The sequence below is a fragment of the Alligator mississippiensis genome, chromosome 6 (assembly GCF_030867095.1).
Source record: "Alligator mississippiensis isolate rAllMis1 chromosome 6, rAllMis1, whole genome shotgun sequence".
NCBI classification, from domain to species: domain Eukaryota; kingdom Metazoa; phylum Chordata; order Crocodylia; family Alligatoridae; genus Alligator; species Alligator mississippiensis.
This window is the reverse complement of record NC_081829.1, coordinates 88,737,838-88,765,629: the sequence shown is the minus strand read 5'-3', so window position 1 is coordinate 88,765,629 and position 27,792 is coordinate 88,737,838. Positions and strand designations below refer to the sequence as shown.

The following is a 27,792-nucleotide window of genomic DNA, read 5'->3' as shown; positions in this document are numbered from 1 at the left end:
CTTTTTCCTTGTATACCCAGTACATCAATTTCAAATGATTTCATATGTATTTACAAGATTGCAACATTTCTAAAAATCTTCTAATTATTCAGTAACATGAACTTTAAGCACAGCAACTTTTATAAAATAAATATTCTAATTAGAAATATCTAATTGGGTGGGGACAGCTTCCCCTAGTCCAGACTTATAAAAACAATTCACAGAATATCCTGTAGGACCCTATGGCTCCAATACAGCATAAATAACAACCCAAGCATTTGATGGTTGCTTGGTGGGAACCTTAGGGGTGGTAGTTTCAGCCGCATAGAAGTATCCATATCGTGTAACAGTTGGCAGGCTGAACCCAAAAGTCCAAAATGAGATAAGGCATAGATTTAATTACTCTCTCACGACAAGAGATGATCTATCCATCTCACTAGTTAAGCACCTTAGCAGGGCAGGGAGCAAATCCTGCACTGTTTCTGTTTGCTTGGTACTTATTCTGTGCTTAAGAAGTCTCAGACCCGCTGCCTTATGTACTAAATTCTAGTAAATATTAAGATTTCTGCAGTACAAATAACATAGTATTTCATTCTATGCAGTATTTCATTCTATTAGTTCATATTTTGAACCGATTCTGAGATCAAACAGGTAAATCTCATTCAACTAGAAAGGTGGCAAATATGCATCTATAACCACAACTGTAAGTGAAGAAGAGTGAAAGAAAAATAAATAAAATAGCACCCAAATTCTAGTAACAGGGAGAGGGTGTGTTGCTTTTGAAAGAAGAAATGTAAAGAATGCAAGAAGGAGAATAAAACATTGCAAAATCGTGTAACCTATATACAGATACTTTGTTAATGACTGATAGAAATGTCAAAATTGATTATTATTGTAAGCAGGCATAGTTACATATATTCTTTAAGCAGTTTTTCCTAAATAAAGCATAGAAAGACAGAAAGCAGAGCAGGGTGGCCCCTTAAAGAGCAACTCATTCAGAGAGGCATTAGGTTTTGTAGGCAACAGCTGCCATTACATGCTCCTGTTTTGTCCTCACTTACAACTAGTTCAGGTTTGGGGACTCCCTATATCTTATAAATGAATGGCACTGCCAGGGACACACATATAGCCTTCTAATACTTCCTGTGCAGCTGCCCTCTCATCTCTATGATTATCTAAGGGGTGTGTGTGTGTGTATGAATTACATTTTCACTGTATGGACATATGGGAAAGGAATCCCTAGAGAAATTTCATCAGGACTTTAACAACTTTCATCCCTCCATAAAACTCTCTCTGGAATACTCCACTTAGCAAATTTATGTCTTACGCCTTACTGTGAAAGTTTGCAATGGCCATATTGCCACCACATGATTACTGGAAACTAAATGATTGCCACAACTACCTTCACCAACTTGCACCCTATGCACACCATTAGATTGATCATCTATGGCTAAGCTCATTACAGCTGTATCTGATCTGATCCCACTAACTGGGAAGCACACCTTATGGATCTGGAGCAGGGATTCCTACAATTATAATAATACAACCCCAAAACTGTAGCCACTCAAAACAAAGCCAGGTTCAAACCCTGCTCTGACCTAAAATAATACCAACCCCAGGGCAAGGGCAACAGAGTCCCTCTGGTTGTCATCAACAGCCCCCGGCTTGAACACCTTAGGCATATCATTAATAAGCTCCAACACCTCTTGGAAACAGGTAATCATCTCAATGTAGTTACGAGAGGCAAACCTGTCCTGGCTTATAGGCAACCCCCCAAACTCAAACGGCATCTTTCAAGCACCAGGCTATCTAACTCCCAGTTTCATCAAGGCACCAGTCCTTGTAATGGATCCAAATGCCTTCTGTGCAACATCAATACAGAACCACATCATCCCTGGACTGCAAAAACGCAGATTATAACATCCAAGGTTCATTCACTTGCAACTTCACCAATCATATATGCCATCACCTGCTTACAGTGCCCTTGCTGGCTACATTGGACAGGCTGAGCAATCCCTACATGACAAAATACATGCACACTGATTTGACATCCACTGCAAAGACATGCAAGCCTGTGGCAGAACAGTTTAGCCTCCCCGGACACACCACAGCTGATCTGAGGGTGGCTGTTCTTAGACAGCCACCTTCAAGATATCATCCACAAACTGGATTGTGTTAAGTATGGTTTAAAACAGGGACTATGGATTCTTATCCAATTATCTGGATTAGCCTTTGTGACTCCTTTGTTCCTATGGGTTTGCTGCTTGTTTGCCTATCCCAGCACTGGCCCTCCTCTCCTCTCTCTCTTTTCCCTCCTCCCTTGTGTCTTGTATTTTAATTTCTCCCACCTCCTTAAACTGTGCTTTCTGTATGTCATATAAAATTTCCAAAGATGGAGATTCCTCTCTAGGTAGCCTGTTTCAGTGCTTTCCTACCTTCCTCCTGAGAAAGCATAGGTGACAGGTGGGGGAGGATAGGGGGTGTGTGCCCCCCAGATTTCTGCACCAATGGTGCAGCAGCACTGTGGGTGGCAGCTGCAGTGTAGAGTTGTGCCCCTGGCACTGTCAACACTTACACATCATTTGTGTGTTCAAGTTTCCACTTATTGTAAGCTTCCTTCTTTATGTTTTAGCTCATTGAAGACTTCCCTGCTAAGACAAGCTGGTCTTCTGCCATACTGGCTAGTCTTCCTGCATGTTGGGATGGTTCATTCCTTTTTCATCAGTAAGGTTTCTTTGAAATACAACTAGCTGTTCTAGACTCCCCTGCCCCGACGAGCTTCCAGGGAATCCTGCGGGGCCCATCAGTTTCCCGAGGGAGTCAAAGTCTGCTTTTCTGAAGTCCACGGTCCTTACTCTAACGCTCTCCTTCCTTCTTTTCCTCAAGATCCTGAACTCAATCATCTTGTGGTTGCTGCTGCCCAACTTGCCATCCACTACTACATTCCCCACCAATTCCTCCCTGAGCAGGAGGTCAAAATGAACACGGTCTCTAGTTGGTCTCTTCCATCAGGAAGATGTCCCCAAGACTCTGCAAAAATTTCCTGGACAGCCTGTGCCCTGCTGTATTGCCCTCTCAGTGGATATCAGGAAACTTTCACTATAGCAGGAGGAGACTTTCTTCAAACAGCTAGTACAGACACCTGAGGTAACCAGCTGATTGCCCTATTTTCTCAGGAAGAATCAGAAGGCCTTGCAAAGAGCAGGGACACAAAACAGAAAGGAATAAAGGAATTTTAATATAAGGGATAGGGAAAAGGAGAGGGGGCAGGGTGAGAGAGTTAGAGAAAGTATAGAAAGGAAAGCATTGAAAAATTACACTACATCTGCTTAAAAGGAATAAACAGCATCGCAGTCCTTCGCTCCAGTTCTGCAATGAGCTCTGTAGAAATGCAGGGGTTTAGGCACAAGGCACTCATTGTACAGGAGCCCCTAGTGCTTGATAATCAAGGACAAAATTGCCAAAGCATAACAGTGACACTCACACGTGCAAATGTTAATGAAATATTAAAGCCTAACAGTATACTGAATATATGCTGCCCTTTGTCCTCAACTGCTGTCATCTGAACACAATGATGCGCTCAAAATTCTAGTATTTTTGTGCATCTCAGTCAAATGTTCTCATAAAAGTTCATGCTTAGCAGATTGAAAATTAAAATAGACAATAAGAAATGTTTGGTGGCAATGCAATAACGCAAAAGCTAAGGGAAAACAGGAGCAAACCAAATTAATAGTATTTCAGGCATTAAAACTATTTGCATTAAATTGTGAAAGAGGAAGCTGTCACTATTTATTTTTAGTAATACCTGACACCACAGGGGCAGCCAGTGCTGCCACTGTTAAGTATGATGAGTATGAACAACTGCTGAGATACACTGTTAAGACAATCATCATCGGATTTGGGAACACAGACAAAACAAAATAGATAAGCAAAACAGAGAGCTTGTTAAATAGAAACCTTATTTATTTTTCCTTGAGCTGCAATTTTTAAGTGTTTGAAGAACATTTAAAAGACATGATAGGCTGTCAATATAGATTATAGGAAAGAAACAAAGTAGGTTTTACTTTTATTTGTTATAAAATAATATATTAAAAGAGATTAGAACGTCCACTGATATTATGTAAATATCCTCCCTGAATGCAAGTAGGAATGTCATATTATGTACTGTAAAAGTATCAAAATGTAATAAAGTTAGTACAGCAGCAACATCTACACTACAGGCACCATCTGCACTATTTCTTTTTTTGGAACCACTACAGAAATAATGGATACACTTCCATCCAACACAAGCCATGTGCCCTTTCCATGTCAATCACCTCCACAAAACTAATGGTAGTTTTTCTCTCAAAATGTTTTCATTGTCAAATATTTTTAGTATACTTCAGTTGGCCAACAGGCTGGTGCAACTATACACATATACATGTTCTACAAAGGTTTGGAAGCTTCCCCCTGCCTCCCACATTTCTGTGTCCATCTCTACTTTTCTTTAAAACATGGTATACAAAATTATTTTTATAACGCACCAGAGATTATGTAAACGACACATAATCAGATTCTTATTTTCTCCAAGAGGTTTGACATTTGTAATTTTGCTCAATGCACCACACCACTTTACTCAGTTAACTCAATTTACATCTGCTCAAATCTTCTGGAAACGGTCATAGCAAGTAAATTCATTGGTGCAACCAACTGTTTGCATGTCACAGAGTAGTACCGCAATTTCCCTCACGCTTCCTGAGACCGTCATTTTCCTTTTGGAGGATTAAACCCATTTCTGAATACAACATTTCTATCTACTGAACTTCTCTAATGAAACAGCTATGGTAACAGTGATGAGTTACTAATATCATTACTGCTCTGTCATGGAAATGTAATCTGAAGAGTTATATTTTTAGAACAAAACAGGGCTTCTTAGAAAGCTCACAGACACCTATCAATTCACTTTTCTCAATCTGGCATTTGATCATACTAGTAACAACCTGTCAGCTTTAAGTATTGGACTATTTGTTACCCTGTGTCCAGTGCCTAAGAGCTCATTAATTACCTAAACTCTCTTTCTGTAGGTCTTGTTAATTACCCGTCTCCTGTCTCAGAGGACCTTGTTAATAACTTGTACAATCTCTCTAAAGAGGTCCTAACAACACATTAAAATTAAAGATGCTTTTCTTTTAGCACCTGTCAAGTGGTGTAAATTGAGAAATTTTCACATCAGTTTATTAGCCTACTATAGTGTTTTGTTTTGTTTTTTTTAAAAAACACCAAACAATTTTAGAGAAATGGTGCACAAAGGTTTGGTTATTTTATTAAAACTTTTTATTTTGAAGGACAAATATCAATTTACTTAAATATGTTCACTATAAAGGCAATAAAGCTGGTCCCTGCAAATTAAACCCTCAAGAAGCACATCAATTAATAAGAGCAATTATAAGAATGAATGTGATATAAATTATACATACGGCAAATGTTTTAAAGCTATGGACTAAGTTTTATTAAGACAAATCTCATTATGTTTAAATGACAGTTAAGCATACCAGGCTATATTGATGCTTACTAGCTCTTCATTGACAGCATGATGCAAATCTCTTGGAACTATTAGATATTATATAATTTATGGAAAGAGTGTTTTTTTCTTTTACTATAAGACCTAGTATTTTTAAAATGTGAAGCTACCCTGGATATCTCTAATTCTCAGTCATGCCTAACAATACAACATGTAAAAATCTTTATGATTTACATAACATCGTATAGCTTCAAAACCCTCATTAAACACTAATTAATCCTTACCAAATTCCTAAGAGGTATGGAAGAATCATACTTACTTTACAGGCAAAAAAACTGAAGCAGAGAGAAATTAAGTGACTAGCTCAAAGTTATAGAAAATAATTCTTATTAGAGTTGGATTATTAGATATCAGGTGTTTCTATATCCCGTATTTTGCGATGCACCGAAGACTATTCCTCTGTGCCAATATACAGCAATTTCTTTACAACTAGTATTAATCCTTATCAGCCTTACTAGAACAATGAAACTGAAGCCATTATTTCTAAATGGTTACTGTACCAATTTAACTGTTAGGGGGAAAAGAAAAGAAAATTTTCTGATTTTCTAAGACTGTTGTTTTACTATGTCAATAATGACAGAAAGGATGAGCACCTTCTTGGCCAACCTACCATCCCAACAGCTCATCCAGGCAGTAATTAATTATGTACTATGAATGTATACTACAAAATGCTATTCTCCGTATCCTTCTTGCTTGATCAAAAAAAATAGCAACCTAAATTAATTGAGATGAAATTTGGGCCGGACCTCAAACTGCAAGTCAATGGAAAAATGTCTAGTAGTTTTCAATCACTAATTAGACACATGGACACCTCATCATGTTTTTAAAAAAAAATCTGAAATTAGAAAAACAAATCTATTGAATAAAGCAATGCCCTTGCCCCATCGTCCTTATCACTTCCGCGTGGAAAAGAAAAACAAAACCTTTCCTTGCTTCCTCCTAAATTAATTAAAATTTGAAGACAGTTATAAGGAAAAGTGCAACAGGCACGGCTGTCCCTGGCGGGGGGGGGGGGGGGGATGGGGGGGTGACAAATTGGGGCAACCGCCCCAGGCCCTGTGCTTTGGGAGACTCCATGGTCAGGGCTGCATAAGTCCTGATGCAGCTGCCATGCTTTGCTGCTGCCAAGCGTCACTGGCTCTGCCACTGTCACCAAGCACTGCTGGCTACGGCCGCTTGCCACCCACCACGCCTCACCAGGCCCTGCACAGGCTGACATGCACCCCCTTAGGGACACCCCTAGGGACAGCTCTGGCAACAGGGTAAACCACAATGAATCAAAACCTTAATTTTCCATCAAGTAGTATATGTCAGGAAACTGGACAAATTAATAAACTGCTATATATAGACCATGGCTAAAAAAAATACAAAGTATGAATATATCATTCAACATTAATAATATCAGGGATAATAAGCAAGTCAAAACACAGCTTTTTGGCAAAGGGAATAACTTTAACAACAGCCACATATGGATTTTAAACAACAAGAAGGGGAAATTAAATTCTTGTAAGCCAACCACTAACTGCATGGAGTTAGAAAAAAACTCCCCCATGGGCAAGTTATCCTATAATTGTCCCTTATGGGGTGCCTTTCAGCTTCCTCTGGAGCATCTGGTTATGTCCAGACAGGATACTGAAACTGAAACAGAGGCATGTTGGTCAGATTCAGCATAGCACTTTCCTATTTTAAGTTACTCCATGAGGTTGCTCACTCTACAAACATATTAGGACTAGAAAGCATAACTCCATGCCTGGTAAACAGAAGAAAGAGAAACATAATGTTGTTTTTCAACGGAGAAAGCTGGATACTAGAAGAATTTCTCCAAAAAATTCTAATTTCCAAGTGGGGGGCTCCAATTAGTTATGAGATACTAAATTATTATTTATCACTAAAACTTAAGACTAACACTGCTAACAATTTTTTAAGTCAAAACCTGCCCTACCTACCTCCCACTAAGACTATGGCTACTTCCAGACATTAAAAAACAAACAAACCCCAAAACAAGATCAGGTACTTCAGCAGGACTTTTTGGCACTTTTAGCTAAAGCACATTCAATCAGTTATTAGATAAAAGTACCCCATCTTTACAGACGCTGCACAGCCAGGTTATAAGTAACATGCTGCCTATTCTGGTCATGTACAGGGCTCGGCATGGGAATGTGCCAAGTTTAATTTAAAGCACCATTTTTTGTGTTTTTTAATGTCTGCAAGCAGTCTTAAACATACTCCTTTCCCAATTTATGTAAGCAGGACAATTGGATTCCTGCTATTTCAACCAAGAGGGAGGGCATGGTCATTTACATGAAAAATTAAAATCAAATTTTGCTGTCATAGCACTGATTTACTTGACTTCATTAACTTTTTTCAGCGACACTGGCATAACTTTTCTCTTTGAATATTTTACATGAGATTGATAACAGTCTTTATTATCACACCTAAATTAACAAACAAATGCAAAGATGAGCATAGCAAAAGGGCAAGCTGATGTCACAAGATCCTTCAAACACTCAACGCAAGCCATGCCTACTTTCGACACCAACATCAAGTTATATTTTTAATGCCTACACAGTGCTTCTGTGCTCAAAGCTGTGACAACAAATTCAGTACCCAGGTACCTCCAGTAATAAATATATATTTTTAGAAGTCAACATAAAAAGCATAATCCCAAATTTCATTGCCAATCTTCTTCATAGTCAACTGGATTTAGATGAAAAAAACTGCATTGTTCTTATTTCCGATGATCTACAGCAGTGGTTCTCAACCCGTGGCCTGCAGGCCACATGCGGCCCAATCAGTACACTGCTCCAGCCCATGTGACATCACGTTAAATGGATACACCGGAAGTTGCAGGGGGGCAGCCCATGAAACACATTGAGAGCTGCAAGTGTGGCCCACTATGGCAAATAGGCTGAGAACCACTGATCTAGAACCAGTATCAAAACCAAAGCCACCATTCTCAGCTGTCAGGAAACCTTTGGTCTTAGAAAAGGATGTATGTTCTTTTCAGCATTTTAAATTTTAGAGTTGTCTAAGGCCAACCATTCTGATGCATGGAAAGTAGACTCTACCCCATTAGTGTATATTGGAGATATGTTGTCAACACAATCAACAGGCAGATGTTTAAATCACTAAGCTGCTTTAGAAATAAAATAAGCCAATAATGCTTAGAGTGGAGAATGAGTGCTATCTGTCTAGTTGAATTGGCTAATTTCAGAACTGGCTGCACTGAAGTACAGTGAGGCATCTCTTTCAAAATCAGAATAGGTCTTTTCACAATATTTTTACTTCTGTAGCATGGTACCCATTTACATTGCATGAGTGGCAAATAGTATACGCAGCAGCTATGAGAAATACTATTTGGGAAATTAAAATTCAGAATATTTCAGAAGGTACTACAACTTACACTGGAAAAGACTTCTACGTAAATAATAGTAGTTCATAATTTGAATAAAAAAGCATGCCAGTTGCTTTACTGATAAAGGGAGAAAAGGTCCCTGCCATACAGAGCTTAAAATCTGGGGCATAAGGAAACGAGCAAATAAGCAACACAACTCCGTATCTAAATTCTCAGTGTATGCATCCCAATTCAAAGATGAACATGCATATTAATAATGCTGATGTTTACTCAACCTAATTTATATTTTGTCCATAGGTGTATACATCTGAGCTCCCTAATATAATCACCAACTCTAAAAATGAACATTTTTCTTACTTTCCACAGTCAGAATATGCAAACCGGAAACTTAAATAGTAACATTTTGACTTAATTTCAAAAGGAAACATGCATAACATACATGTCAACAAAGAGATTATAAAGATGTTTATATGCTTCTAAGAATGGAATGTGTAAAAATAGAGATTCTCATTTATATCTAATACATGATGGATATTTCCTTATAGCAATCGTCTTATCATAAAATGTGATCAACATTTATATTTTGGCTTTGTAAAAATAATAGAATGCATATTAAAGTTTAAATGAAGTCATCCAAGAGCCTTTTTAGTAAAATGTATATAAGCAATAAAAGTGAAAAACATTTTTTTCTAAAAATGACAGCATTTTTTGGCGAAGAGTGGAATAAGTAAGAATATCTACTAAATGGGTACTGTGATGTGCTGTGACAATAAATTTGAAGAAATTAAGCATTATTCTATAGCCTTGTAGCCACTGCCACTCAAGATTAACATTTATGAAAACCTGCAGCATTCTGGTATTTGAAATATAAATTGGATTTTTACTCAAATTCAATGTTTCCACTTTTAAAAAACAAACCTACTCAAAATTCAACTTTAATTTATTACAACCTAGGTCAGTATCTTAACTTACCAGATACATCTACACATGCGCTTTACTGTGGAGTTGACTAATTAACTCTGCAGTAAAGAGTCACTGTCTACACATGCACCAGTATTAGGGTGCCTTAAACTAATTAACTCTGCTGTAGGATAGCAGTGTCGGGCATAGTACTATCTTTTAGCCGAGTACTTTCATATGCCGAAACTCATGTGTAAACTGTGACCAGGGGCATAAATTGGGCCTAGTCGGCCGGGGGCTTGTCCTGCCCACGTTCAAATTGCTGCTATCTTAGGTGCATGTGTAGTTGCTGCACATGGGAACAAGTGATTCTGGTGTGAATTGCTCCAGAGTTTATTGCATTGCATTCATTTCACATCTAGATGTATCCACTCTTATCAAAATAATTTAGATTAATAGATAATATTCAAGTAGTCCGTTATCAATATTTTAATGAGAAAAAACACACTGAAATAATGGAAGTTAGTGGAAGCATTTCAGTTTTTTCAACTAATTCAGTAAAATGACCAGAAATGGGGTGGGAAAGAAAAAAACAAACCAAAAAAACCCACCACCGAAATGAAAACGGGAAGATTTGTTTTTCTCTTCTTATCTGTGATTCAAATTGTCCTGTGAGAGAATGAGACCTACTAGTTCTAAAATCTAAAAGGACATGATGATTAGAACAAATTAATTCTATTCACTAACTTTAAATATTAAGTAAAACAGAAATGTATTTATCAGTTAAATAATATAAAACTTCCTTAAACGTACTGGATATATATCAAAAAGTAACAAAGATCATCAAGATTATGTTTTGCATTTAAAACTAACTTTTTGTTCAATAAATCTTAAAATGCTGCTTTATATTTCAATTTCCAAGATTAATGCATTTCTGGAGACATAATTGATCATATTTTACACATAAGAACCGTATTTTAAACTGTTGTCTAGCCTTTTCTATGCAAAATGTCAAAACTGTATAAATGGAGGTTAAACTGTATAACTACTTAAATAAGCAGCTACATTGTAATGATAGATTAATATAAATACATAAAATCATATATATACACATGCATGCAGTATAATATATAAAATATACGTACATATTCTTTCTCTGGTTGATATAATACATACACACACACTTTTCTCAAGGGAAGGATACATTATACATATCATTTTAGACATACAATTACACACAGCCAGGCACCTGTATACAGTGCATCCTCCTGGTATGCAAAAAATAGAACCAATTTATAGCAAGCAAGGAGAAACAATTTTTCTTGAAGAAAATACTTAAAAAGTAGTACAAATCCAAAACATAAAAGATATGAGTGACATCAAGATTTCCCACTGGCTGCTTTAAAACCATTCCAACTTGCTGAGCATAGGACAGGGGTTTCAAACTGGTGGCCCATGGTTCGTATGCAACCCACAAGGAATTAAGCTGTGGCTCCTGGACTCCTGCCTGGCTGCTGATTCCCACCCTCGCTCTAGCTTGCAACAGCAGCTGAAGTCTCTGGGCCCCCCACCCTTCTCTGGCTGCTGCTTCCTGCCTCTGCCCCAAGGGTCAGGACAGGACAATGCGACAAGTGGCACAGGAAACTGAGGGCAAGTACATGGCCATGTGTGGTAGATCATGCCTGGGTGGTGCAACGGAGGGGTAGGGAGCGGCAGTCTGCAAAGCAGCGGGAAAGGTGTCCAAAAGGGCATCTGTTGGGAGTCATGGTGGCAACCAATTGTGCTTGCATGACCACACTGTGCAAGGAGGCAAGTGTCCCCATGGCTATGTGGCCTGTGGCTTGACTGGTGCAGCCCGTGATGAAAGCAGCACCTGGAGGAGTTAGAAGTTGGACAGCACTAGCATAGGAAACAGATGCTTTATTACTCATGACTTGATTACAGTGGACTCTCAGAAAAGTTACAGCAAATCAGGAAAGGTGGGAAAACATATGCATAACTTATGGAGAATTAAATCTCATGCAGATGCTCCCTTTGAAAAGAGAAGAATTTTCTCAGAAGAGAGAGATTGCTATGAATTATGTCATTACAAACAAAGGCAGTGGTTCCCAACCTTTTTAGACCGCAGACTGGAAAACCATGGACCAGAAGTAACAAACTGCGGACCAGCATACTGCAGACTGGAAGTGACTGGCATACTGCGGACTGGCAGCCAACCCTCTTTTATACTAAGTATAAAAAAGGGTTGGTTTTTTTATACTGCCCTTTTTATACTGCCAGTCTGCAGTATGCCAGTCAGTTCTGGACGTCCAGCAGTCAACCCTCCTGTGGACCGGCAGCCAACCCTTCATAGTCTGATACTGGGCAGCAGCCTGGGAGTTGAGAACCTCTGCTTCTCTGCCCCTGAATGGGAGCCCCCTTGGGAGGTTCCAGCAAACTAACTTAAGCATATTTCTTCATGTTATTCATTGATATCTCTTAACTTTCCCAAATTACCCATGTAGATGTATCTGAATGTTATAATAATTTGAAAGTGACTTTTTAAAAGTGATCGCTCTCCAAAACTCAGTGGTAAACCAGCATCCAGCTAAAGTCAAGACTTCTGGGGACAATCCATGATAACACATGCAGAATACCTTTAGAAACCCAAACACTAAAAGGTTCACGCAGTATATTACTATTTATAACTTCAAAAAGACCTTGAAAACTGGAAAGAGAAGATATCAAATTTATACATAAAGTTCATATTTTACTTACAAACAGATAAGCAATGGTATAAACATATATAAAGAAAAAAGATGATATTCTTGAACACTTCATGTTATCATTTATGTAAGATGCTCAACATATCAGATCCAAATAAAGTAAAACCTACCTAGACGATGGCAACACGCTTGTAGGCTTGAAGTTTGTTGTAAACGGATTAGTTGAATCATAATTAAAACTCTCCTGATGATTTTCACCAAATGCACTAGGTGATTTCAAGTCAGTAGAACTTTCTGATGCCCCATTGCTAAGTTTATCCGACCTCTTGCTATCTTTTTTACCAGTCACTCTTTCAAAAAGACTAACTTTCTCCTTTTTCTCTTTTCTGGTTTCTTTTTTGATTTCAACAGGTTTAGAAAACAGATTTATGTTCTGATCCCATGATGAAGGAGTTTCTTCAAATGGATTTTTTTGTCTTGGCAAAGTAGCAAACTTTTGGGGTAATGAAGCACTCACATTTGTAAATGGATCATTTTGTGCTTCAAAAGCTGATTCTCTTTCGCCAACTGTGCTGTCATCCTGATTCACTTTAGAAGTATCAGCACTCAATGTCCTCCTATGTGGAGATTTTATACTTCCTGCAAACAATTTTGCTGTTAGTATATAATCAATAAGACATTATCATCATACTTCATGACAAGTGGAGAGCTCATATTAGTTCAGATTTAGTATTAGCTGGATTTCTTTCAAAAGATGTGAGGTTGAATAATTTACTGATTTAAAAAAAATGCAAGAGAGCTGTGGTCTGAAATTTTTGGTTAAGAAACATTTCAAGTATATACAGGCACCACAGTAAAACATGCTTTGTAGGAAAATTAGGCTTCACAAAGAAAGTGGCTACAACTAATATGGAGTTTTAGAAAAATTACAAAAAATGTATTGGTATACAAGAAAACTTTGAACAACTTAAAGACTTTTCAATTGTTCACTTATCTCAGGTTTATCCAATTCTGAATTTTCAAAAAATGAAACATAATTAAGTTTGTTTTTTCTTAAATATTTCTGAGGGGTAAAATTACTCGCATACTTTTTGCAACATAAAATGTAGTGTTTTATTACCAGCATGTTGGAAAAAAAAGGATGATGAAAAATAATCATAAAGTGCGACAGGTGCAGAATATTCCTTATTTCTTGGCAACAGCATGAACAAGAAATAGGGATCACCTGCTGATCAAAATGAAAAGGCAAGATTTTAAAGAAAATTCATACTTAACTTTTTGGTTTTCAGGTTAAAACGTGCTAAAAAACAACAGGTTCTTAAAAGTTCTCCCAAATAAATAACAATTAAGTTGCAACTATAGCAGCCACAATTCAGAAAAGCAGGCTTTACTTACCTGTTTCATCAACAGAACTAAAGGATTCTAGCTGACGTCGGAAAAGTTGAGTGTGACCAATTGCACTGGATTTCAATTTTTCTGAAGACACATGCGACCCAGTTAAATCAGACATCGAATGGGCTGAAGATAGTCGCTGAGGTCCCAAAAGGAAAGGTTTTTTTGGTTTTGATTTCATTTGCATTTCACTACCAGATGCTTCAATGTTTGCATCAGGTGTATGAGTACTTGGAATGATTGCAGAAGATGTGTCCGAAAACGTCCCGTCGCTTTTTCGACCTTTCATTTTGTCCTTTAGTTTAGCAAAAGGAGATTTTGTTTTATCTTTCATCGACAGGTCAAACATGCTTGCTGTCATATTATTCCTCATAAACTGAATACTGACTTTTATTTCTCCTCTGTCTTTAGTCCTTTTGCCTTGTTTGGATTCTAGGCTAAACCACCTTAAAGGAAAAAGAAAATATGTTATATTGTGTTTCATTAAACTACACATTTTTTACAGTTCAGTTAATCCCATTACTCAAAACTGAACATTGGTAATATGGAAACCAGAAATTCCATAAATAAAATGTAAGGTTTACTGTATGCTTAAGATGTCAACTGACAAACCTTCCTTTTCTATATAAGTTCTGGGAAGGGAAAAACTTAAAAAAAAATACTTTTAACTACTCTCACATTTCAAGGACCAGAAGTCAGAATTGATGGAAATGTACTGAATTTCACTGAAGTAAATGGTGCTGCTCCTGCTTATAAAGCTAAACTTGGTATCCAAAATTAATGAAAGCTACAAATAAAATTTATTTTGCGTCTTAAAAGAACACTGTTTTTTTCTAAATGGCTTTGTGTGTAAATAATACATTACCTGAGTACATATCGCATGCCAAGTAGCTGACCTAATACCATTTCCTTTTTTTGGTTTTGCTTAAGTTTTTATGCCAGTAAATACATTTCCTTTTTCATTTCTCTGATGAGGTTTATACGGATGTACTGGTAAAGAAGTGTTTGTGGACAGTCTTTGAAGGCGTTTTCCTGCCAATCATTCTGTCAGTTATACAAGTGTAAATCCAATAACTTTAATGGTCACTGCATAAGCATAAATGGGCCCAAATAGATGCACCTCCATATCAAAGGCCTTAATCCTTTTTCTAAAGGGTCATCAGTAAAACTATAAACATAGTCCACCTTTTTTGCCTGGCTTTGGATTTATGGTGTAGCCCTAGCTTGTTCCAGGAACAGGGAAAAAAATATCACCTCCTGTCATACACCACCAGCCCAATGGTGCTTCCTCGTCAAGTTTCCCTGGCTTTTTATATGCACCTTATTGCTCTCTGGTTGTGTTCCCTAGTCCCATGGAAGACTTTGGAGTAAAAACTACCTTTACATTTCAAGTCTAACTCCACCTGTATGCAGTGATCAGTGAAGATGAGTATCTCATCCTTCAAACGCTACTTTCTCCTGGTTTGAGCAGGGTTCTGGGGAGCATCCCTGAACCAAGGAGAGTGGCAGACTATCACCGGCATGAGGATGTTCCTACCTCTTTACCCCTCTTCTCCCACCCTGTGGAAGGTCTGAGATTTCCTCTAATCCCCACTGCTTCATCAAGCCAACTGAGAAGTATAAAAGGAGTGTACAGAGACTCACTCACTTGCTGAGCTGGGACTAGATTCAGTAAAACAACTGTCCACCTGTATTCAGAAGGAGTCTAAGGAAGAGAAGAAAATCATCTGGCTGTTCCCCCATTCTTGGCTCTTGCCATAGGCAACGTGATGCATAGGAGAGGATACAGAGGGGGGGTTGGCACATCGGGGCATGTGCCCCCCTGCGAGCATTGGTGCTCCCCCTGACAGCAAGCACTCTTGCTGGTAGGGGGGTACAGAGTGTCCCCCCTGAAATGGGCTCCACTGGTTGCTCCGATTGCCTGCTGGCTGACCCCTGCCCCCCAGTCATGCCCCACTGGTGACCCCCAGACTCAGGTGACACCAGCCACCCATGGTTCTTGCAGTTGACTTGCAAGAGATGCTACCCCATGATTCCTGCAACATCAAATCCATTTCTATGACAAACTTGAAAGAATTAAATAAGGGCTGTTCAACTTAAGGGTGGTAGCAGGAGGCCACATGCCATGTGGCCAGCAGACCCCAGATCTACGTGCTACATGGGCTATAAACCCCCCCACTCCCCCGCCCCCCTACCTGCCTGCAGGCAGCGCAGTTGCCTCCTACTTGCTACATGCATACTGTGAGCAGCCTGACATCCTCTGACAATGGGACAGCCCTGAATTAAACTATATATAGCTGCTTGCAGATATTAAAAAAAATAAATAAATAAAAGGCACTTACTTTAAACTCTGCGTCCTCCCTCACCAAGCCCAACGCATGCCCAGAAGAGGCAGCACATTAGCTGGACCCAGCTCATTCAATGTCTGTATAGATTGGGTGGCTTTAGTGGGGCATGTTTGGCACTTTTATCGAATAGCTTTATATAAAAGCACCAAAAAGCCCCTCTTAAGTGTCCTATCTATACCAACACTGCAGAACCAAGCCGAAGTAATGTGCTGCTTCTTCCAGTAAAGCTCTTTTTAAATTTTTTTTTTACCATCTGTAAGCAGCCTATATGTTTAGATAAGCTAGCAACATTCATCTCTATTATTGGGAACTGCCAGGAGGCTCACCATGCACTCATGGAGAATCAGGAGAAAAACACAAACATACTCCCACAAAATAAAACCTTTTTAGAACAGGGTACTGAGAAGTCAGATGGACTATGGACTAAACGTTTGACTAGGATAGCTCTATCAAGGATAATCCTGCCTTGACCAAGGGGTTGGACTCAATGACATCCTGAAGTCCTTTCCAGCCTTATTCTTCTATGATCAACACAGATGGGAATTGATTATGCACACAGTACTGTCAAAGACACAGAGCAAACAGCCTAAAAAAAGACGAAACTAAGTTCTCTGTTTCCTTTATTCCTCACCCCCTCTTTTTTTTTTTTAAAGCAACAGGTAAATAAAGCTTTCAGATAGGAATATGACTTTTAAGTTTAAAAGTTACCTGCTAAAAGAAAAAATAAAAGGGAAAGGAGGAATTATGGCTTTTTGCTTCTTTGTGATGTATAAAGGGCCAAAAGGTTTTATACAGTTTAGTGATATCAGATATACCCAGTCTTTTCTTCTCTATTTTTATTGAAGGTTTACACGTGAGGGCCCAGAGAAATGGACTGAGAATTCTCTTATCCCTTAGTAAAAGGGCTAAGGGAATTAAATCTTTAACAGAACAGCTTTTCTTCTGTTCGGTTTACATTTTATCTACGTTTCTGTTAAAAGCAAAAAGGGGTGATATATTAACCACCTGAAGGAAAGCAACAATTCCCCTTTCAATTAATCAAAGTTTGCTCCCTGAATATCTGTGATGTCACTAACCCACTAGTTTATCCACAGCCATTAGGAAAAATCAGGATAAGCAAGAATTAGTATAAACAACACAATTAAAAAAAAAACAACAAAAAAAAAAACCCTGTCCAGCACTCTATTAAATCAGCAAAAGAAGGAATTAATTCAACTCACCATTTACAGGTCATTTTTAAAAGGAAGCTTGCTCACTCCCAGTACATTGCATTTTTTTCCCCCAGAACAACTATTGATGTTTTTTTGGAGGGGGAAAAGGTCGTTTTCCCATAAAGCTTAAGTTATACATTACAAATGAAAGGAAATCCTGCTTCTGTAACAAATGCAAGCTGAAGATGAGATAACCATTCCCCAAAATTTGCACAGATGCCCCAAATTTAGTATGGGATTATGGCCCCTCTAAATGGGAAAGAGGTATGCTACGTTCCTGACATAGAGCTGGGTTTTCCACCTTTTAGTTTAATAGTCCTATCAGTGAGGAAAGTCTAACGTCCCAGTAGAATTCAAATGGGAAGACTGTTATCTCTGACAAAATTCCTGGAAAGGGATTTTAAAATGTTATTATGTTTAAACTGAGGGATTAAAAGAATGTCATTTTTTTTATTTAAATTGATATTAGTTGCTCATTAACTTGTTTTGTAATAGCAGCAATAAATGCATTGTAAAAACAGAAGTGTTGGTGTACTTCTACAGGCCTGCCCTTTTCTTTTTATAGTTTAAGGTAACCCAACTGTTGACATTTTTATCATGAGTTAACAATTAATCTGTATCACTATCAGTATTCACCTGCTAATAGCATACATAGAGCAAACTAATTTGACATTCATTAAACCTGAAGGAGAGAATTTCATTGTAGCGTGTTCACAACTTGCTTTTAGAGCCTGCATAGCCCGTATTTAAAATAGACACTGAAGGCATTTTCACATGCGGTTTGGGACACTGCGCCAGGCGACTTAATTAGCAAGCCATGCTAATTAAAAGTGCCCACGCGTCACGTGTATCAGTGTCCCCGTGCCAAAAAAGTGGCAGCGGGGTGCTTTGAACTAAAGCTCATCAAGTGTGTTTTATTTTCAAAGCACCCTACTGTCAGTTTTTCAGTGCAGAGATGTTGATGCGCGTGACGTGGAAGGCTGCTGGAGCATGTCTATCTCCAGCAGACGTGATTAATCAGTTTGCAGATTAATCGAGTCTGCTCCGATGCACCGGATTTCCAGAGCAGGCTTGACACACGTGTGTAGGAGCCCTGAAGAACTCACCAGAAACGAGTTCAGGTGGAAATACAAACCAAAACACCTCTCACCCTTGCAAAACAACTGATGCTTACCTGGGTTTGCTCCTCCACCCCTGAGGTCTATGTCAGTGTTCAGGCCAGTGGAGCCTGAACCTGCACACTTTACTCAAGCAAAATGTCCATTAACTTCAATGGAATTTTTTGCCTGAGTAATAACTGCAAGATCAGACCTTTTTTAGTATTAACCCCCCCACCCCCCCACACACACATATTTAACTTTTATGGTCATTACAAAGCTATTTTGGTTACCTTGGAGACTGGATATTACGTTTTAGTTATAATGAAACTTCCATATGCTCTAGCTCAAACAAGAGAATATGAGAAGTAAACTCAACTGATATTTTTTTTATTCAGAGTGAAATATATAATTTTTACAATGATGAGAGTCAATGTAAAGTAATAAGTCTTGTGAGAAGCTGAATGTGAACAAGCAATAATACTGAGACTATGAATGTTTCTCATTAGATCCTGTTCCTATAGTATAAAAGGGGAAGGAGCAGAAAAACTGCACTGTATCCAAGAGAAAGAGCTGGAAAATAAAGAATGCTGCTTTTTGAAAACGCTATATTGATCTTCAAATACTAAATTCCATTACCCTACTGCAAATTTTTAAATGATAACGTATTAGGAAACACTATTAAACTTGTTGTTTTGGTTTTGTTTACAGCACTTTCAACCACAGTAAATGTTGCAATTGTCAGACTGCCATGAACTGACTCCATAGAAAGCTTACACAAGGTAGGAAAAGAGCCAACAATCTACATAAACAAAAGGGGCATTTTTATGAGAGCAGTTGCCCTTCTATTTAACAATTATATTACATTCTTTTTAAAAATAGATTTAACATAAAGCCTGGCAAATTTTCTCAACTTCAAAGGCAGACCCCTCACCTTCTAAATCCAATCCAAAACTCCTTGCATTCTTTGGAGAAAGATGTCCTTTCCTACCTCCTCCTATTTTTCCCCTCTTCTTCCTTTCCTTTCATACCTCCATCAGAACAGCCCTTGTTATCTTTTCATCTCCATTTCTTAAGATTTTCCCCTCGAGTTTCTGACCATTTGAAAGGTGTCAGTTATTTCTCTAATGCACACTCCAGCAACCAGCACATTGTGTACAAAACGCAGCAATAGTGAAACAGCAATTCAAACCTTAACCTAATGCATCACGGATCTACAAGTGCATTTGTGCTTTCGACAGGATTCTCAAACTGCTCCTTTCTCTCTCTCTCCCCCCTTTCTTTGATTGCACATTTCTCTAATTCTGTTGTGTTTTCCAACTCGTTTTGCGTGCTCAATTCTAATTCCCTCGCACACAACCTCTTTTGCTAGACTTTATCTCTATTCCGCTCTTGGTGGCAGGTCCCATTACTGCCTCTGTGCTTCCTTCTGTCTTTATCTCTCTCTTCCAAGCCACAGGACTGTTTAGTTCCAACTATGAGTCCTGTTCTCTGGTGGAAGGAGTTTAACTGAAAATACTCTGTTTGCTATTCGAATAAAGCTATGGGTAGAGGAAATCCCTGTGGAAATTTGGTTACACATCAAGGCTAATACCATTCCCAGAAGAGGCAATGAGAGCATTTCTACTAAAGATGGATTGGGTCCTTGTTGACCAGCATGCTCACCATGTGGCTGAAAGTGAAATTTGGTCTTCTGTATCAGTTTCTTATTACTACCAGACCTGAATAGGAGTGGGGAGGTTTGTCCCATGAGCACACTACTTCGTAAAATCTCTCTCTACCTCCTCTCTACCAGTGAAATAGTTAAAGATTTCAGTTCGTTTTACTTTGTTTTTAAGGACAAAATTTAAAGGAGTTTAAAAACTGGAGTCTAAAATCAGGTGCATGAATCCTGAGTTTGATTTTAAATATGCAAGCTGATTTGCAAAAGTGAGCTTAACACCAAAATACAATAACCGTAGTCCCTGTGGTTCCAAAGCTTTTGATTCTACATAATAATCTAGAAATTTAAAACAAAAAGCGTACCAGTGTGTTAGACCACTTTTATAAGTATACACCGAGGACAAAAAAGGAGAGTGTTGTACATCACTAAGTATATTAAATAGAAGGGAAAATGGATTATTAAAATTAGATTTATGATGAAATTTTGAGAAATGAATGCCATTATTTCTGGACGCAAATTCAATGTGTGGAATACTACTATGTAGAATTTAAAAATAAATTATACAACAGCAGTATCGCACCATTACAAAAGCCATATTAATAGAGACAAACCAGAATGTTTGACTCTGGATTTAACACCAGCCAGAATCTAAAAACCTGATTTGCCCTTAATTTACACTACTACTTATTTTGGTTCAAGACTGCACAAGTAGACTTGCTGTAGAACTAAAATAACTAAAAGTGCAAACAGAGACCAACATAATCATTTCAGGTTGAATTTCTATGCACACCAGCCCCTAACATGTCACTGAAATTGAAGACTGGATAGAATCCAATCCAGATAACTCTGGTTATAAATGTGAGGATTGAGTCTCTACAGATGTGGCAGGAATTACCTTTGCTTCGCCTAAAAAGAGAATATGTTCCCATTCATTGTTCAAGTTTTCATTCTGGGGATACTACTGGATGATCAAAGTTATTGCTTCTAAGACAGTCCGGCCCCCACCTCCCCACTCTTCACCCCATCACAATATTATGATTGTTACCTCTTGCAGCCAAAGTGTTATGTAATGTCAAAGGGGTTAAACTTGGTAAAAATTGTTGTGTTTTATTTTTTTCACTTTTTAAAAACAGAAAAGGCACCAACCACAAAAAAATTCTGAGAAGCTGAACAGAAAGCTCAGGGCAACCATTCACAGTGATATGCACTGGTAATTAGTTTCAGGGTTGAATTTAAGGTTGCTTTTGGAAGATACCTCTTTCAGAAATTGCCTCTTTCCCATGTCATCCAGACACAACTACAGTCAAGACCCCATAGCCTAACTCCCCCCAGGATAAAAGTAAGGTGTCTGTTCAAAGGGACGTTCACCAAAAGCAGTTATTAACCTTGGGAGAACCACTGGTTTGAAACAGCCTTCTTCTATCGATAAAAGAATTAGGCCCCACCACAAGAACTTTTACAAAGGCTACTAAGGACACGCGAGCCCAATAAAATGACAACCTTTTGCACAACAGGATATATTGACTGGGTTTGATTTCATCTTTAAATACTCTATTGGTTTCAAATAAGCAAAATCTACCAGTGACTCTCTCATCTGACTATTTTATATCAATGGCACAGGCTTGGGATACATACTTTTTTAAAACTATGAATCTAAATAATTTTTTTCAAGTGTCAAGCAAAGATTTGTTGCTGGTTAGGTCACAAAAAGGAAATAAAGCATCAATCATCCTCAAAACTGCAGTGAGAAACAGAGAAGCCCAAGTTATAACAATTCAGATAAATGTTGCATTTTGAAGTATAACTCTGTGTAATAAATTAATTCTCCAGGAAAAGCAGTAAAGGAATTGGTAATAAACGGCATGGAGGTAGATGGTGACAAGAAAGAAGAAGTTGCTAACGGAACAAGTAACATCAAAAGCAAAACTGAGTCAAAATTTATTCTTAGACAGCTCTATCAATTCGGCACACAAGAATAAGAACTAAATGCAAACATTTTTAAAAGTTACTACTGTACAAAAATATGGCAACATCAAATTATCAGCATTTATGTCATGCTTTGTTGGGTGCCAAAAGCTTTTGGGCAGAAGTGACCTATAGATAAACAGAAGCATTGATAAGAACTTACACCTGGCTTTAAAATTTTATTGTATATAGGAATGGAAAAAAGAAACAAAATTACCAGTTGCTAAAATAGCTCCTTTAATATGGATAGCAGAAATCTTAATGAGAAGTCCTATTCCAAAGATGTCTTCTAAATAAATCTGAGCATTTTTCAATACTGTGAGAATATTAAAATATAAAAACAACAACTTTGCATATGAAGCCTGGACAATGCAGTGGATCAATATTCTAGGTTTTCACCTGTGGAGATGTGGATTCAAAATGAACACGTAAAAGGAGTTGATGATCATATTAGAGGTCCCAAAGGACCAATACACAAATCATCACGCTGCCACTACACGACTGGCACTCTCTTACCAAGGAAGTGCTAAAATAACAGTACTGCAGGTGCATTGGCTGAGGTGTCTGAAATAAAGTTGGAAAGTGACTGAGTCATATTTGGATCCAGCCACTCCTATAACTAACACTTTCATGAGTTTGAAAAATCATCAGTTGCGGAAAGAAAGAGAAAATACACTGTGTGATATTATGTAAGATTTTTTCCATCAAATTATGTTGCTTTATTTTCTTAAGTCTAGAGCCAGAATGATGCACAAGCCCTATCGCTATGCCTCTGCTTGAAAACTTTATTGCTTGGAGTATTTTGAAAAACTTGCATGTTTTTCCTAAGGTGTCACAGGCAGCACATAAAAAAAACCTTAATGAAAAAAGCCCATTTTTCCTATCATAATGTGTTTTTGAAGCTGAAGAGAATCTGTAAACATACTTCTGTCTAATAAAATAGGACCTGCATGTCACATACCCTGCCGTTTTCCTAGGAATTCAAAATCAGCTGGTAGCCTTCACTTCTCATACCTATTTTCTAAAAAGCACTGGGGAATTGCTGACAAGGTTCAGCATTGTGCAGAATATTAAATATCTTTTTTGTAATACTCTAGTGACTCTTGAGTCTGTCTGTTGCAGCACCATATGTACAGCTGTGTTGGAAAGAGGAAGCTATTAAATATATTAAAAAGTAGAAATATTACCAATAGACACTTCATCAAATAACTGGATCTCATTTATCCCCAAACAAAGCAAGAAATGTTAAGGTTACATCAACACAAGAAAAATCACTCTGGATGTAATAATACCACAAGCCTGTTGAACATATTTGAAAGCAGAAACATTGTTTAATAAAACAGATTAGTGTTTCTGAAACAAAGAAAATAGCGTTTAGGTATGAGGTTTCTACGCAGCTAAGAACAATGGACCTGATATTGAGACACTAGGCAGCTTTGGTTCCCACTGGCATAACTGGAATTGAAGTTCATGTCTGAAAATACCATACCCACGTCAAGTGGCAATTACAAAGTTAACAGAATATTATATGAAGATAGGCATTTAATAAAAGGAAAGTCAAGAAAGAAAAGAATGTAAACAACACTCATTTTATTTGAAAGGCTAAATTCATATTATACACACACACATCTACATACCTCTCACACACACATGCACAGATCTGTCCTCTTTGAAACATGCATAGATCTCCAAATCAGGAGTAACAGGAAACAGCATTAACATGTATGCACACATTCAGAGTAAAATTTTCAAAAGCACATATGTTCATAAGAAGCATAAGTCCTATTCCAAAAAATGGTTTATTGCCAGATGTTTCAATGCAGTTGAAACACCTGAAGATGCAGAGAGGTATACAGTGGGATTTTCAAAAACACCTAAATACCTTTTCCCACGGATTTCAAATGGGAGTTAGATGCCTAGGGGCTACTGAAAAATACACCCAGGAGTCTATCTGGCCCTTGGGCACCTAAAAGCCAAAGTCTCAGTGATTTTTAAAGAGCTGAGCCTCCTAGGTACCTAAGTGACTTGGAAAATGGGGCAATAATTTATCCCATAGACCCAGTCTTAAAATGGGTAAATAGCAGTGGACTCTGGTACTCTTGTGGAACTGCTCTGACTTCAGTGAGGCTCTGCAGGACTGCAGTAGGCCACTCACGTGCTATGAAATGCAGTACAAGGGTCTCTCCATCAGACTTTGACAGTAAGAGCTCTAAGATATAGGGGATATGGAAACTTGTGACAGCCACAAATACACAAAAAAGAAACAGTGAAAAAGACCTAAAGTTTAATTCAGTTATCATAAAAACCCTGTTAATTACCTCAGTTTGTGAAGTCAAGACAGTGAGACAAGGAACAATTTTTGTTATAGTTTATGTTAAAAAAAAAAAAAGAGTACATTCAATCTATAAAGTTACACCTTGCTTTTGCAAATTTCCTTTCCTGTGCCTTTGTGACAAGGTATTTAGCATAACTCAGATTCATTGGCATCAGACAGACCATGCTACGGGCAGCCTCAAACTTGAGACCTCTGGGCTGTTAACCGTGCACCTTAGTACCCATGCCACCCTAACACACTCCTACCATTGATTCATTGGAGTAGAAAGCATGCAAGCAGGCCCAGAGTTTCAAAACCATATTTTTAACTTAAAGCAGTAATTTTCAACCAGGGTGCCAGGGCACCTTGGGGTGCAGCAAGATCTTTTGAAGGATGCCGCAAGGAGAAAAGCAGGTGTGAGAAGGTAAGTGCAGGCTCAGGTTCGTCCCCATCTAACCAGGTTTTGAAATGGGATGCTGCTCAATTCTGAAGTTATGGAGGGGTGCCTTGAGTCGAACAAGGCATTCCTCTCGTCTAAAAATGTAGAAACTAGTGACTTAGAGCTTTAACTATATTGTGTTTGGGGCCAGTACAGTTAAAACAATACGTCTCTAATGTAGACAGCTACTCTGCTATAAAGCTCTGCATACGTATACAAGTTTTTAACATAAATGCACAGGAATAACCTATGCTGGTACCTTTATGCCAATGTAACTGTGGCCACATTAGGGGCCATAACAGTTAATTAGTAAAAAAGGGGAAAAAAAAGACACAGAGCCCTAACAGCACAATTTAAATTAGTATTACAAAACAAAGATCTGAGTGTTGATCAGTCTTTACATTGCTGTGCTTGATTAAGCACCCTTACTGCACAAAATGCTATTTATAAACCTAAAAGAGCCATTATTTCCATTTGGCATTCAGAATTTGTTAAGGGAAAAAAAAAAATCACAATTTGATTTAACAAAACTCATGGAAGTTCCTGCTAGAGCAGAAACTTCTCTACCAGTTACTCTGCATGGGCCTGCAGCATAAAGTAGCAAGCAAGATTAAGGCCCAAGATCTACTGAGCATCAGAAAAGTACGAGGCTACCACGGCAAGCTTGAACCAGAGTTCAAAGACGACCAAATGAATAAGCTTGGACAAACTAGAATCACGCTGTTTGCAACAGATGTTAATATGGACACTATATGAGTTTGAACATGATGGAGTTTAAACACGTGACAGAGTTTGAACAAACCCAATACAGACGTTATATTAGGCAAAGTGATGCTACACACATGATGGAGTTTGAACGAATCCAATACAGACACTATATTAGGCAGTGATGTGACACGCATGATGGAGCTTGCCTAATATAATGCCCGTACTAGATTTATTCAAAGTGATGCGACACACATGATGGAGTTTGAACGAATCCAATACGGACATTATATTAGGCAAAGTGATGCTACACACGACAAAGTTTGAACGAATCCAATACGGACACTACATTAGGCAAAGTGATGCAACACGCATGATGGAGCTTGCCTAATATAATGCCCGTACTAGATTTATTCAAAGTGATGTGACACACATGACGGAGTTTGAACGAATCCAAAACGGAGACTATATTAGGCAAAGTGATGTGACACACATGACAGAGTTTGAACGAATCCAATACGGACATTATATTAGGCAAAGTGATGCTACACACGACAAAGTTTGAACGAATCCAATACAGACACTATATTAGGCAAAGTGATGTGACATGCATGATGGAGCTTGCCTAATATAATGCCTGTACTAGATTTATTCAAAGTGATGCTACACACATGATGGAGTTTGAACTAACCCAATACGGACACTATATTACGCCAAGTAATGCTACACACGACAAAGTTTGAACGAATCCAAAACAGACACTGTATTAGGCAAAGTGATGCGACACACGTGATGGAGCTTGCCGAATATAACGCCTGTACTAGATTTATTCAAATTGATGTGACCCACATGATGCAGTTTGAACGAATCCAAAACAGAGACTATATTAGGCAAAGTGATGCGACACACGACAAAGTTTGAACGAATCCAATACGGATATTATATTAGGCAAAGCGATGCGACACGCATGACGGAGTTTGAACGAATCCGAGTTGCGACCCCGGTTCAAACTTTGCCGCCCACCTTGATAACAGCGGCACTATTCAGAAGCAAGAGAAAAATTAAAAACATAACATTCACAGCGTATATTAAAAATAACATTTTTTTTTTAAAGGACGGAGATGTCCGAAAGCCCCGCTGACTTCGGGGCAGCTACGCCCGCACCCGGGTCCCGCCGGCAGGACAGCGCGTTATGCACCTGCTCGGTTTAATTTGGGGCACGGAGCCGGATCAACGCGAGCCAGCCCAACAAGACGAAAAGGGCACTTACTCCGTTTTCCTCCGTTGCTTGTCCTCAAAGATTGCGTTCAAATTGATAGCCACCTGCCCCAAAAACTTGTCCAGCCCCACCAGCGACCTGTGCATGACCACCAGGCAGAGGATGTACTTCTCGGGGCTGCCTTGCACCAGTAATCCCGGCAGCTCAAACGAGGCCTCTTCTTTCCACACCGGATCCAGCGTCTTCTCGGCCACCGAGGTGGAGTACTTCTCCTTGCCCAGCTGGATGATGGTGTACGTGTCGTTGGTGCCGTTCTTGCCTTTGGGCTTCAGGGCTTTGGCTTGCAGCACCGTGACCTGCACGTGGGTGGGGAACCACCGCTGGGCTTGCTCGGACAGCATCCTCTCGGCCGGCGCGGGGCGGGGGGCAAATACAAACCGGCGCGGGGGGCTTTAAACCCGGGGCCCCGGAGCAGACGAGGAGCCGCTGCTCATACCCTGAGGGGGGGTTCTCCCAAATCAGCAGCCGCGGGGATGATGTGCAGAGGCCTCCGCCCGCCCGCCCGCCGGGGCCGGCGCTTCACCGCGCCGCACCGCGCCGCCACTTCCGCCTTCCCAGTCCCTCAGGCCGCCGCGCCGGGCAGGGGCAGGGGGCAGGGGGCAGAGGGCAGGGGGCGGGGCTGCGGGCAGGGGGCGGGGCGAGCGCGGACGCACGTGGCAGGGGGCGCCCCGCGCTCGCGGGCTGCGGAGACCGCCTGGGAGGGGGAGGTGACAGCCAAGGCAAGGGGAAAATTCCCCCCACAGTGTGGGATCTTCACCCCTTGGGGGGGAACAAGGTGGCAGCCGGGCTCTTGGGTCATCTTTTATGAGGGTCGAGAACTTGAACAGCCGCGCTGCCCCGTCTGTAGGGGGCGTCGTAGAGGACATGGGCAACGTGTTGG

General features: G+C 39.2%; 1 protein-coding gene across 2 annotated transcripts in view; it reads right to left on the bottom strand.

Moving 5' to 3' along the window:
* Window positions 1-27,484, bottom strand: part of RAB11FIP2 (RAB11 family interacting protein 2) — a 45,897-nt gene extending 18,413 nt beyond the window's left edge. The window contains exons 1-3 of one of the 2 annotated variants that reach the window (XM_059730088.1): window positions 26,904-27,484; window positions 13,895-14,337; window positions 12,670-13,138 (exon numbers count right to left, since the gene is read on the bottom strand). In XM_059730088.1, the coding sequence (XP_059586071.1) occupies window positions 12,670-13,138; window positions 13,895-14,337; window positions 26,904-27,253 (1,262 nt within the window). In that variant the 5' untranslated portion in view covers window positions 27,254-27,484. The remainder of the gene's footprint in view (window positions 1-12,669; window positions 13,139-13,894; window positions 14,338-26,903) is intronic. The other variant, XM_006262702.4, reaches the window with a different exon arrangement.
* Window positions 27,485-27,792: the final 308 nt, after the last annotated feature.